Source organism: Periplaneta americana, chromosome 4, assembly GCF_040183065.1.
Source record: "Periplaneta americana isolate PAMFEO1 chromosome 4, P.americana_PAMFEO1_priV1, whole genome shotgun sequence".
In the NCBI taxonomy this organism is placed as follows: Eukaryota; Metazoa; Arthropoda; class Insecta; order Blattodea; family Blattidae; genus Periplaneta; species Periplaneta americana.
Genome location: NC_091120.1, coordinates 206,197,818 through 206,211,471, shown reverse-complemented (window position 1 = coordinate 206,211,471; position 13,654 = coordinate 206,197,818). Strand labels below are relative to the sequence as shown.

Sequence of the window (13,654 nt, the reverse complement as noted above, 5' to 3'; positions counted from 1 at the left end):
TATTGTTGTGCACAAATTGTTTTATATTTATTTCTCAGCATGTTACATTGCTGCGTAACGTGCTAATACTCTTTCTTTACAAAAATGTGTTGGCTTTATCATGAAGGGTGGTGTACGTCCAACAAGGCAGTTATCAGATAACTACATCTTTGTATAGAACATTTCATTCTCTTTTCAGAGCTAAACTTAAGTCCACAGATTGTAGCACTTTTCTATAGCTGTTATAAATTCCCTCCTTTTTTCAGAGGAGAAAAAAAGCAAGTCCGCATGTCTGTGAATGTAGTTCAGATTATGAACCAGGCAGTCAAGATAGGCCTACGTCATGTAGAAAGTATTACATGTTTTCCTTTATGTTGTATTGTACAACCCTCTCCCAATAAAAATCAGTAATATAACAACATTCCGTGATAAATGTCAGTTTGGTCATTAATATGAGGACTGTGAAATGAAGAGATCCGAGTTCAAATTCTGCTTGCCCCCCCTTTCCTCCCGAGATTTCCTCTCAATCAATTGAAGCAGAATTGTTGGATAACTTTCTGCGTTGGACATCGCACTCATTCTGCCTTCACTTATTCATGTCCTTATCATCTGATTTCAGCTTAATTGAGAAGACAAATTTACAACAGGAAATATTTTTTTTTTTATTTTATTGGGTTATGTTACCATGCTGTATCTACATCTTAGGTTATTTAGCGTCTGAATGAGATGAAGGTGATAATGCTGGTGAAATGAGTCCGGGGTCCAGCACCGATAGTTACCCAGCATTTGCTCATATTGGGTTGAGGAAAAACCCCAGAAAAAACCTCAACCAAGTAACTTGCCCCAACTGGGATTCGAACCCGGGCCACCTAGTTTCGTGGCCAGACGCGCTGACCGTTACTCCAAGGGTGTGGACTAACAATAAATGTCTTCATTTGATGGTTGAGTGGATATTGTGAAAACTGCTAAAAAAAAGTCGTTTGAAGTGACTATGATGCAAAATGAACATTTTTTTATCAACAGAGACACTAGAAAATAGTATCACAAAATGGAAATCTACTGTCCATGGACTGTCATGAACTGGCATAAAATGAAGTGACTGCGGTTTGAAAAGGATGCACCATTTACTTTTAAATTTAAAGAGACACTCGACTATGAAATAGTGCTCTCTTCAAAACATCTGGGGAAAAAAAGTCAAGGTCGTCCATTAAGTTACCTTGACCAAGCCAAGCTGTATACAATGCGGAAACTTGTGTCTGAGCGGAAGAAAAAGGATATGATAAGATTTATTACTCTCTTTATTTCTCCCAGCCAGCACCTTTCTTTATAAAAAAAAACACTTGTCTGTGACGATGAACACCAGATTAAACAAAAAAAAACAGCATGTCAACAACACTACTGAAGAAAGTGATGGTTGGCCAATATATGATTTGTGGCTTATTGACACTGCCTGGCTTTGTTTTGCTTTATACTGTATAAATGTTCATTTTCAGTGCAGAACCATTGTAAGTCCATTTTAATTTGTTCTATCTTAATTTATGCTGAATAGCTACATCACCTGCAGTTTAATAATTTTATTACTGATGTCATGTATATGTGATTATGCCAATAAATTATCTGGAATCTTTCCTAGAATTAATATATTTTTATTTCTGCTCTGCCACTTCCCTTCCTCTTATCTCTCCCCTATTTTACCTCTCTTCTTCTTCTCCTACTTTATACTCTCATTTTGTCATTTATGTATCTTACTGTTTCTAATATAATTTATATTTTTAATAAATCTATTCACTAGTTCCGACTCTGTTTTCATCAAGTTCATCTTTCGCAATTGCCATCATAGTCAGTCAGTTGATTCACAGATGACTTATTCCATCTATTCTGTATATTTTACATCCACACTATTTTCTACAGTTTCACATCACTTTTGATTCCCTAGCTATTTTTTATCACTCCCTGGCTACTATATTTCTCTTCCCTTTCCATATTTTCATTTATCCTTCTTGTTTCTTCTTTTACCATCACTGTTGATAATGGTCACGTGCAGTGAATACCGTCACAGTAGCAAACGAAACAGCAGGTCTACTTGCTACAACAGCAAATTAGACAACTTGACAAAAAAAAAATCCATTCGGCAACTAGTTAAAAGGACGGGATACACACAAAACAACACAAGTCTCCAAATTCAAACACAAGGAAAATCGTGTAAAAACATTAATAAGCTTTGAAAAAAATATAAAAACCAACCATGAAAACAAGCTGCTGCTGCCTTCAGATTAGTCACCTAACAGCTGCTCAGCTCTACAAGGTTGACCCAACAGCAAAATGAACAACCGCCACCTACTAGTGTGTTCCAACCTTGATAAAAAAAATAACAAGATGCAGGGAACATCAGTGCACTCTATTGGACTGCTAGGCAACAAATGGACTCATTCTCCAATTTTGGCCATTAAAAGAAGAAGTATGAGGCGGAGAAGAAGAGGACAAATCTAATTGTTTATAAAAAATAGTGAACATTAATAATAATTTGTTAACAGATATTACGCAGAAATAGTTCAATATAGGTACTTCATTCCGCATCTTTATTTCCAGTTGGTATTATCTATGACTGTTACTGTTTGATAGATTTGAACTGAAATGAAAAATGTGTATCACAGACAAAGACGTGTAGTCACCCACCATGCATTGCGTGCAATCTCAAATACAGAAGGAATCCTCTTCAAATTAATGTTATTGGGGAGATCACACCTCACAGTGAACAGTCCTCAGGGATGCAAAATGAAAGAGAGATTTAGATAATTCAAAGAGTCTAAAATCAAGCTCCAAAAATGTTTCTTCACTGTCCACTATAGACATAAGCTATAGAACAATCCTATCCAGTATCAGACACCTGATCTTCCCATAGTCAGGAATAACACAGTGAAACATTTTATTTGGTACCCTCATGTTATTCATGCAGAAGATTTAAATTAATGTAGATCTATTAGATTGTTTTCCTCGCCATTAGAATGTATCCTGCTTTTGCACATTTGCCATCTCACTTCTATTTACAAGAGTGTCTAGTATATTGAATATATGTTGTTTATAATAAAATTCCTGTGACTTGTATTTCCTTTTTTCTATCACTTGATAAATTTGTTGGGTTCACTGACAGAGGTGAACACAGAGCTGTGAGATCTGCACAAATAGTACTACGACCCCAGGGGGGCAGGTCTGCTGATAGCAAGCCAGCGCCCCTTCATCAAAAGGTCAGGCCACACGACCTTGGCCTGGCGCACAACAGATAACTGTTGCTACAGCAACATGCACAAGATTGTTCTTTGAACACCGTGCAGACAGTCAGCCATTCTGCTTTAAAACTTTATGTAAAACATATTATATAGATAAAACTGCAGAAATATGTAACTCAATTTCCATAATAAAAACTGAAGTAATGGGTTTGATGACAAAGGAGCATCATAACCAGAAAATTTTGTGTTTCTCATGAATAAATTATATATTGACAATATTATTTTATAGCATCCTGAAAAGTTGTCGCATGTGCTTTCAAAGATGTTTTTACAAAATGAATGAACTAAACAAACAAAATCCCTAAAAAACTTCAATAACATCTCCTGGCTTATTACACTTTCCTTTTTTCAAATTTTCATAAAATGGCCAACATTTTGTGGGGGAAAAAGCCCTTTAAACTCAATAAATTATAAATTCATTTTCTCATAAATGATTGGAACTTTTTCAAAAGTTCTCTCGAATTTTAAAATTCGAACCAAATCTTAGTTGCAGTCATTGCAGAAAAGCCTTCATGCACGCACATGCACAAAAAAACTGTTTGTCTCAAAATTATCACATGTTAAGATCTGTGGCCGGGAGGAAAAAGGTCTGAAGTAAAAATTTCATACTTTCAGGAGAGCAGTAGAAAGACTGAAATTGGTGTCAATTATAGAGTTTTTTTAATTAGGAGGCTTTTCCTGCATATTATTTGTTTATATTTTTTCTGAAATAGGTAATGTTACTCGTTTAACAGTTTTCTTGATTATTTTCAAAAAATAGCCGCACTTAAGCCCTTTTAAGACTAGAACCCAAACTGAGCAGAAGGGACTATTTAAACATAAGACCTTTTTCATGTCAAAAAAATGAGAAATTTAAATTATTAGGAATGCAAAATGGGTCTTAAGGACTGTTTACCCTGGTGCTAAAGTTTTTAAAAGGAAAGGGCATCAGTATGTGACAAAATAGCTAAAATAGAAGTTAGACGTTTTTAATAATAATAATAATAATAATAATGGCTTTATTTAACCTGGCAGAGTTAAGGCCGTAAGGCCTTCTCTTACACTCAACCAGGATAATAGGGAAGCGTGGAAAGTAAACATGTGAAGTTTGTAAGGAATAAAGTATTAACTATTCTTAAGTCCTTTATTCTGTGTGTGCTCGATTCAAAAAGTACTTATGACATTTGGTAACGCTCTGTAAATCCAGTCAGGAGTCTTATTTGACTTTAACCGTTTTACCAGCTTGTAGAGAAATATTTCTGCTTTCAGAATATATAAAAATCTCATTTTCACAAAAAATTGACTGAAGACCTTTTTCTTCCCGGCCACAGAGATGTACCATACAGTTAGAAGTCAGATATAATATGTTCAATGCAAGTATCACTTGAAGCTATGGTATTTGGTATAAAAATTATTCAAAAGAGGAGAAGTTACTCTTTCAGACTGGCATTCATAAAACCATTAGACAGTCAAGCCCATCCACAGTTGAGGGGTGCAGAGCCATAGTTACATATCTATGACATCAATAATAAAATAATTACATTTCAGCTAATGTATTCTGAATAAATTAAGAATGAACAAATTAAAATGGTTCTGCACTGAAAATGAACATCTATATAAAACAGAGGAAAACCAAGCAGCGTCAGTGAGTTAAAAATCATATTAACACTTACTTCAGTAACGTTATTGACATGCTGCTTTTGAAGAAAGGGTGTCAGCTGAGAGAAATAAATCTACCGTGTGCTTTTTCTTCTCTTCAGACATAGGTTACCTCATTGTATACAGCCTGACTTTGTCAACAATAGTAAGGGAACTTAATGAACGACTTTTAACATTTTTTTTCAGATTTATTGAAAAGAACTTCATTTTACAGTCCAGTGTCTCTTTGAATTTAATAGTAAATGGTCCACCCTTTTCAAATCGCAGCCACTTAATTTTTAGCCAGTAGATTTCCGTTTTGTGACACTACTTTCTAGTGTCTCTGTTGATAAAAAGTGTTTGTGTTGCATCACAGTCGCTTCAAACAGCTTTCTTATAGGAGTTTTCACAATATCCATCCAACCATCAAATGAAGATATTTCCCATTATAAATATGCTGAAATCAATGTCAGTAGGTAGATAAGAATGATCTCTCACAAGAAATTTATGATCAGTAATTTCCGTGTTATTCGTGCGGTTGTTAACATATGTACTTTAAATGTGTCCGGGCCATTTTTATGTTTCAGTTTTGTTTTCCACAACAGTCCAAGCACATAATGATTCTTTTATGTTTCTCAAGATGTTTCCAGTTTTCAGAAATTATTTTCCGTAGTGCACAGTAATCAGAAGACACCAATACATAGGCTTACACTGCAGCCTGAGATTTATTGTCCTTACCACTCCTGTTCTGTGAATAATTTTGTTGCCGAATGGTCGTGTTTTTGTACGAATACAGAGCGTTGCACAGCGGACTTAAACCGCACTATGCTAATGACATATGAATAAGCAAAAGCAAAATGAGTCCGAAGTCCAACGCAGAAAGCTACCTGCAATTCCACTTTAATTGACTGAAGGGAAAAAAAAAAAAAAAAAAAAAAAAAAAAAAAAAAAAAAAAAAAAAAAAAAACTAGAATTTGAACCCAGGTTCACTTGTTTCACAGTCAGACATGCTAACGTTACAACACAGCAGTGGATCAAAATTTACGTTAATGACCAAACTGACAATTTATCACAAAATATTATTATATTACTAATGTATTCCGGAATTTTATGGAAACAAGGTTTAGTTTTGTAACTACAGTGTTATACTATACAACATAACTAAAACTGTAATACTTTCCACCTCAACTATCTTGACTGCCTGGCTCATAACTGAACACTCAGCATATTATAACTGATATCACTATCTGAACCCTATTCAATAAGCATGCAGTGTGGACTGACTTTCCTTCTGCTTTGAAAAAAGGAGAGAATCTGTAATAGCTGTAGAAAAGTGCTACAATCTGTGGAGAAATTACAGCATTATGGACTTAAGTTTACCTCTAAAAAGACAATAAAATGTTGTACACAAATATGTAGTCATCTCAAAACATCCAATTTTGGACTTAAGCCACTTCTTTAATTTGTAGTTGACAGAAGTCGAAGCTTCGTTGTGTCAAACGTAAATACGGAAATACCCATGAGTAGCAGAGAGTTTGTCATCAAAGATCAAAGATAATCGACAACTTCCCTGGGGTGCAACTCTTGCTTAGCTTGTTATAACTCCCCAAATTCATCACAATGCATCAGTCCGAAATTTCATGAGAACATTTCTTCTCCCTAGAAGATATGTCCAAGTATCATGCCTTAGACCATGATGCTATGGCGTGGGAGTATTCCTGATGCCAATTTATCGTTTCTCCATAATTTACAACTCGTGCAGAAAGCTACGGAAAACTTCTGCACAGCAGTGAAGTTACTGAATGAATATCTCAGGGAAGAGATCAAAACAGGCATTAGGTTCGTCTGATATGAAAGAAGGCAGTTGTGGATGATATATCAATAATCTTACTTTAATGAAGCTCTGCTTCATTTTAATATTTATTCTGTTTAATTTCAATAGTATAAACACAAAATTACCCCAGACTGCGATTCTGGTTGATGTGTACATCTCACTCGATATGTATCAGAGGAAGAACAATTGTTTGTACAAGACATCAGAAGTCTGATTAGTTAGCAATGTATGCAATGGAGGGGGAAAGAAACTGGCCACCTACCCCATTATCTCCTGGCTTAGTTGCTTCATGAGCGATGTTTTATTGGTATCACTTATGAGGTTCAAACTTGTCCTTGGACAGTTGACTAAACAACAACAAACACAAAATTTGATATTTCCAAATGTACGAATATTGTGATACACCTAAAGACCACTGCATGCAAACCAAGAATTGACACTTGTGAAGTTGTATGACATAATGATCCTACCAATACTGCTGTATGGATTACAGTGATGGAACAGAAATTATTTTGAACAATTCGTCGTTACTGAAAAAATGAGAAATCAACTTAGCAAACTGAACATCTTTAATGCAATAAATAAAGCTGTTGATTATGAAAATGGATAAATCAAGACAATGGTACCAACAGTACAAATCAAAAGGCAAAATGTGAGTAAAATCAATTAAGCATGTTTGAGCATACAAACTTCAAAAATACTTTTCCTGATACAAAGATTTAATAAGATCAATATCTACAGTTAATAATAATAATAATAATAATAATAATAATAATAATAATAATAATAATAATAATAATAATAATAATAATAATACGACCACCACCAGTAATAACAGTACAGTAGACCCAGTGCCGTCTTTACACATGGACATGCTAGGCAGATGCCAGGAGCCCCACAAGCATAGGGGTCCTCTTGATAATCTATGCACAGACCAGAATTTAACACTGCTCAACACTCAAATTTTCTGCCAACGCGGTAGGAGAAAAATGACGACTTGTAGTGAATTGGCATGTCTGCATTTGCAAGAGAAATTTTGCCGTTTTTATTGCTTGCAATGTTATTGTAACAGACTCGCTGTAGGCAACAATAAAACTGCTGACAGTGTGCATTTCCAGAGCCTCCGCTGTGTGTCCCAAGAATTCTATTTGTGTGGTGAAGAGTTAGAGGAAGTGAAAGAAAGTGAAACTCTACTCTTATTATGTGCCAGTGAAATTCGTAATGTTTTGAGTAGCGCTCAGAAGTAAACATAAGGCAGGAGGCAGAGGGATGGACCGAGAAAATGGAAACTATCTTCTTCACAATTCTTTGAAAAAGTGGACTAAAGAAGTAAAGTCCTCCAGATAGAGGATGTGAACCTGAATCTTCTTGAGTCTCTAAAAACCTATCTCCAGAAAACAGATATAAATTTAGTGAATACGAAATCAAGGCCAATAGTAAGTGTTCATTCAGATTATAGACATGTGAAAAATCGGGAACGAAAATGAAATATACAAATAGTCCTGCTAGATATGACGGATCAGAAGAGATTCTTCTCAGTAAAAGGGATAAGCTCAAGGTGAAAACATTCCTTTCTGTCCTGGACTCCTAATTTCTGAACGGAAAAAACGTGCAGAAGCTTATCAATTGATTGCAAATCCGTTTTCCTTCTCCAATGAATTGAAAACAATAGGTTCTGATGGGCTGAACATCTGGCTAGTGTTGTCACAAAGATCTTGATTATGGATGTGAGCATATGAAAACTGTGATACTCTCCCTGCATTGTACAAGAAAATGATTTCTGACAACTTTGCATCTGTGTTTCTCAATGTTGAAATTGCACTCATGTGCGTGATATGACCAATGGGTCAGCAGCATTAGAACTGGTTTGTGTGTGGAAAATGACATGCTGAAGACTACAGACTTCAAGCCAATTATAAAGAAATAATTCTCTGCAACGAAATTTCGCAAACATTTGTGTTGAACACTTGATCAATAATAAATAATTCATGGTGCTTTCATAATGAGCGCCTGTGTTTTCTGTGTCAGTATGATTTACCAACCAAGTGCCATTTTTATGTTGAAATTTTTGTTTTTGAAGTTCAAAGCTCATGTTATATTGTGAAAACGTTTATATTGACTAATCTTTGGTTTTCTTAATGTCAGAACATTGATTTTGTTACAGATACCAATAAATGTAAAAGTTTATTAATAGATTTTGCTCTTGTGAGAGTGATTTGCCCGGGCCCTGGCAGGACCTCGACATCGACAGGCTCCCTCCCCTATTAAAAATGAAAACCGATCTGCAATGTAAGTGATAATGCCGATAGTGAGGGGAAGAAGAGAGAGTGTCTGAATCAGCAGCCCTTATGAGCATGGAGCAAGAAGACGGGACTTCATTGCCAGGAGAAACAGAATGGAAGTCAGAAAAATAATGATGGTAGTAAAGTTCAGAAAAACTAGTAGACTTTAAACAACATAAAAATAAAAACAGAATGAATTACAGTCTTCTTCGATTAACCATTCCTCCCCTCCATTAAGACAGATAATCGATACATGGAAAAAATATACCAATTCTGGGTAACTTACGTAATATTTAACAAATATATAGGCCTAGGTAGTATGTGGAGAACCGAAGGGCCACTTACTAAAATAGTAATGTCAACTCTCCTGTATTCTTATAGCTAATTCACAACGCCATCTAGACGAGATCATAGCAATTTCACGGTACAACATACAAAATCAATTCGACAACTTGTATACCATAAAAAGTCATTGGCCTATGACAGCTAATACTATCTTACAATGGGAGAGGACACCATATGGTGAAGAAAACACACACTTGTGGAGTGATGGAAGAAGCGAGACACTTAATGACGTGAAAGTTCTGGAACTACAAACCCTTGTGTCAAGTTACCTGTTGCCTCCTTTAGGGTCCCACTGCATCTGAGCCGAAGACCTCCTGTGAGGCATACGTAACACGGAGAAAGCCATCACCGTCATGGTGCTCGCTGTAGACCTCGGCAAGTGTCTTGGACAGGCTGAGCAAGGAGCGGTTGTCCACAAGCAGGTAGAATGCCTGCGTGGCACCCAGCTGCATGCGTGCCCGGATGATGGCCACGAACTGCGACAGCGTGATCTCCTGCGGCACCAGAAACTTAGTCTTGTCCAGACGTGGTAGACTGAGTTCCCGGTGAAAGCGATCCACAATCACCGGCACCTTATTGGGAAAGCGGGCACGGATTGCTGCCACTTCCTCCTGCCGGTTTGCTGCGACAGGTAAAACTGTTAAACAGTTGGTGACATTATACACAAGGAAAACCAAATCAGTCACTTTCCTAAACCGAAAAAGGAATTTTCCAACGAACTTCAATCCATTCAATAGAAAAACTTACCATCCATTGTCTAGCAACTTTAATATTTCTCTCCTTGTTGCGCAATTTCTTTGAATGGATTTGGTTTGGTTAGGCAATTTCATTATTTATTTGATTTTACTACTGTTACCATTAGTGTAAATTATATATAGCTACATATTATGTTTATTTAACAATGCTCGCAACTTCAGAGGTTATATCAGCATCGCCAGTGTGCTGGAATTTTGTCCCGCAGGAGTTCTTTTACATGCCAGTAAATCTACTGACATGAGCCTGTCGCACTTAAACACACTTAAATGCCATCGACCTGGGCAGAAATCGAACCCGCAACCTCGAGCATAGAAGGCCAGCACTACACCATGTATGCTACCAGCTACACATGAAGAGAAGGCAAACCGTATCCAGTGTTCGTCTGGCAACCAATGATGAAAGAGAACACGGAGACTGCTGAAATCTAGGATACAGACACTGAACAAGAAATATCAGAAGAGAATGAATAATTTTCTTGTCAAGATAAATATTTTTTCAAAAAAATATTTTCAGACTTCTTGATGATTATAAATAAATTGAAGTCCTTTTGTTTGCTTGTGAGTGTCAGTCCACAGCAATAGCAATACGGGAACTGGAATCTCATTTAAGGAATATGATGTCAAGTGACAGGTAGAATCTGTCAGTTCACCGTGACATATAAGTCAACCCAAAAACTGTGTTAGATGTTTTTGGAAAGGCTAATCGACAGCTTCCTTTGGTGCTTATGACTTATTTTATGAACCAAATACCTACTGTTTCTTACTAATTAATCAATTTTTAGGATTATGTTCGTTAAATATGTTGTAGGCAGTCAATTCTATCTTATTACTACATTGACTTTTCTTAAGCCATCAGTGTACTGGTGACAAGCAGCCTCGATACCAATCAGTGACCTCCTGTTGTTTAGTGGTACAGAACACACTACACCTGATCTGAGTAGTTATGCAATATAACACAACTAGAAAGAAAGTAAACAATAAAACAAGAATATTATGTCTAAATAAACCAATCAAAATGAGGCAAACTAAAAATCCACCAAACTGAAATTGGAATGACTAAATCTCCCTGCACACTCAACGTCTAGGATGTTCTTTATGAACTGGAGTAGAAGCCAGTCACTAAATGAGACAATCTAGATCTAAACGTAACATCCATCATCCCCCCCCCCCCCAAATTACTTTCTGGGTACATCCCTATCCATTCCATTTGCATATTTTTTATACATAGTAATGTTATTTCATATGAAGTTCTTAGGGGATACAGTAATGTACGCAAAATCGGCTCGTTTACTTTTTCTTTGCCTCTTCCATGATGTGGGTAGTGACAGATTTTGTTTCCTAATCAGTATTCTTTCCATTAAGTTTTGTAACAATCATGACAAGTGAGGTTTCCAATTGTTCCTATATCATCATAGTTTCTTCATTCGACGAAATATTACAAAATTGTTTACTTCAAAATAATACACCTCTGTCAAACAGCAATAGTCTCTAATCGAAAACCTAAATCAAAACTTAACCTGAGTATTACTCGACCAAAGAACGTCAAGTTAACAACTTAAGTGTTGCATGCCTCACTGTAAGGACAAAAAGCCTGTACACTATTTGACACTAATTTTCTGGGGGGGGGGGGGGAGGATGCAGCATAAAATGTGAGGAAATGTCTCGTGCGAAGCTGTATCATGGAATGATATGCCGGGGGAGGGGTTGAAATTATTTTTTTCAAAGTAGGATGAGTCAGTGACGATTTCAAAGAGGGAGCTTGGAGGACTAAAACAAACTGACTCCTTTCGCGTTATATCACTGGATTACAGTCAAGGGGTGTCATTGGGAAGGGGGAGACAAATGAATTTCTCGGTTTGAAGTTGGACCATTAAGAAATGGCCTTGAAGGAACAGTGGCGGTAAATGTGATAATGACTTACGTTTATAAGCACGTTCTATCAACAGGCCTATTAAGTAGCATTAACTTATGTTATCGTATTTAAATAATTTAGTTAATTTGATTAGTATTTAACACATGGCACGTATTGCAGAGCATGGTTAATCCATCCTACCGCACCCCGCAGACAATCAACTGCGGTCCAATATTAATTTTTCTCGTACAAAGAAACTGTAAAAATATTTATGGGAAAGAACAATCGCTATGTCGCTCATATAGGGAACTGCCTGTTCTTACACAGTATTTTAGAATTGTTGCATTATTTTAGAACTGCGCCGTACTCATAGGCCGACGAACGGACACGCGTTGTACAGAAGAGCAAGATGAAGTATTTAATAGTTGCAATAGGATACAAATTTTCGTTTCTTTTTTTAATCTTTTAGGTCAACTGGAATTTTCAATTGAAGGTGCGTGCAGAAAATGAATGAGACGGGCGTTTCTGAGCCTGCCCTGAACTAACAAAATTGCTTCTTTTCTTTTCAGAGTCTACACGTTAAGTCTGTTCCCGTTCATATTTTCATTCTCTCTCTTTCTAGGTCTTAATTACAGATCTCGTCTTCACCCCTATTGTTTATATTATTCAATGTGAAGTACTGTACCGGTATGTAACTCTAAACAAAACATCTGTCAGAAGACTGGTTGAAATATTATAACTGGCGTCAATAACGCAACTAAGCTAGGAGATATTGGATACTACAACTCTGGCTTTCGGGAGTAGCTCCCTGTAAAGAAGGTTTGAATAATTTCAAGTATTTGTGTGCACTCACAGTTGAGTCTTGTGAGTTGTGTGGATATAAAAGGAAGAATTGTGACGGTGTCGTGTATAGTTCCTGGGGTAGCTCAGTCGGTAGAGCGTTCGCACGCTAAGCGAAGGGTCCCGAGATCGATACCCGGCCCCAGAACAATTTTTCCTTGAAATTATTCAGATAGTGGATATTTTGGTAGTACTCACAGCGTCGCTTCACGTGCAGCGTCTTCTGCGACGAGTCGTCCATCTCGCGCGTCTGCTGGCACGGCACTGCCGGCCGAGCGCTGTCGGCCCGACCAGACCTCCACGTCTCGGCGCCCCATTGGTCGACCCGAACCCCGCCTGTTTCCTAGGCGACGCGCGTGACATGTGGACCGTCTGCCATCTCTGTCTACGTCGCCGTGTGTTTGTTGCGCTGTTCAGAGCTCAGAGGTCCTGTTATCAAGTCCAGAAGTGTTGTTGTGTATACAGTGTGTGTGAAAAGTATGCGAACACTGACAGCTCCTTCCTACCAAGACGATCGGAGCGTGGTGCCTCATTCTAATGCCGAGGTCGTGAAAGCACTAGTTTGTGCATATAATAAATGACTGATCACGCCTATATTGAAAACCACATATATTATACATCTGCACGGAAAAAAAAAAAAAAAAAAAAAAAAAAAAAAAAAAAAAAAAAAAAAAGTGAAAAATGAGTAATATTATCGATTATCTAAGAAATATTGGCATAATAAATATTGAACACTCAAGTTGCACCCACCTTTAACTTTTTCTCTTATGAGCCGAAGTTACGAGTCCTCTATATGGGACGCCACGGAACGCACAGAAACGTTACCTGTCGTGCGCGTCGAAATTCGAGTGTGTTTGTCGGAA

General features: G+C 37.0%; 1 protein-coding gene across 2 annotated transcripts; it reads right to left on the bottom strand.

The window, feature by feature from the left end:
- Positions 1-2,086: 2,086 nt before the first annotated feature.
- LOC138698697 (microtubule-associated proteins 1A/1B light chain 3C-like) lies at positions 2,087-13,305 on the bottom strand. 2 transcript variants are annotated; one of them, XM_069824880.1, is made up of 3 exons: positions 12,990-13,305; positions 9,614-9,981; positions 2,087-2,334 (listed from the first exon to the last, which is right to left on the bottom strand). In XM_069824880.1, the coding sequence occupies exons 1-2, from the start codon at positions 13,030-13,032 to the stop codon at positions 9,626-9,628; spliced, it is 399 nt and encodes a 132-aa protein (XP_069680981.1). In that variant the 5' UTR covers positions 13,033-13,305; the 3' UTR covers positions 2,087-2,334; positions 9,614-9,625. The 2 variants fall into 2 exon arrangements, with proteins under 2 accessions (XP_069680981.1, XP_069680982.1); XM_069824881.1 differs by having other exon boundaries at positions 2,316-2,334; positions 9,614-9,966; positions 12,990-13,222.
- Between the last annotated feature and the right edge of the window lie 349 nt (positions 13,306-13,654).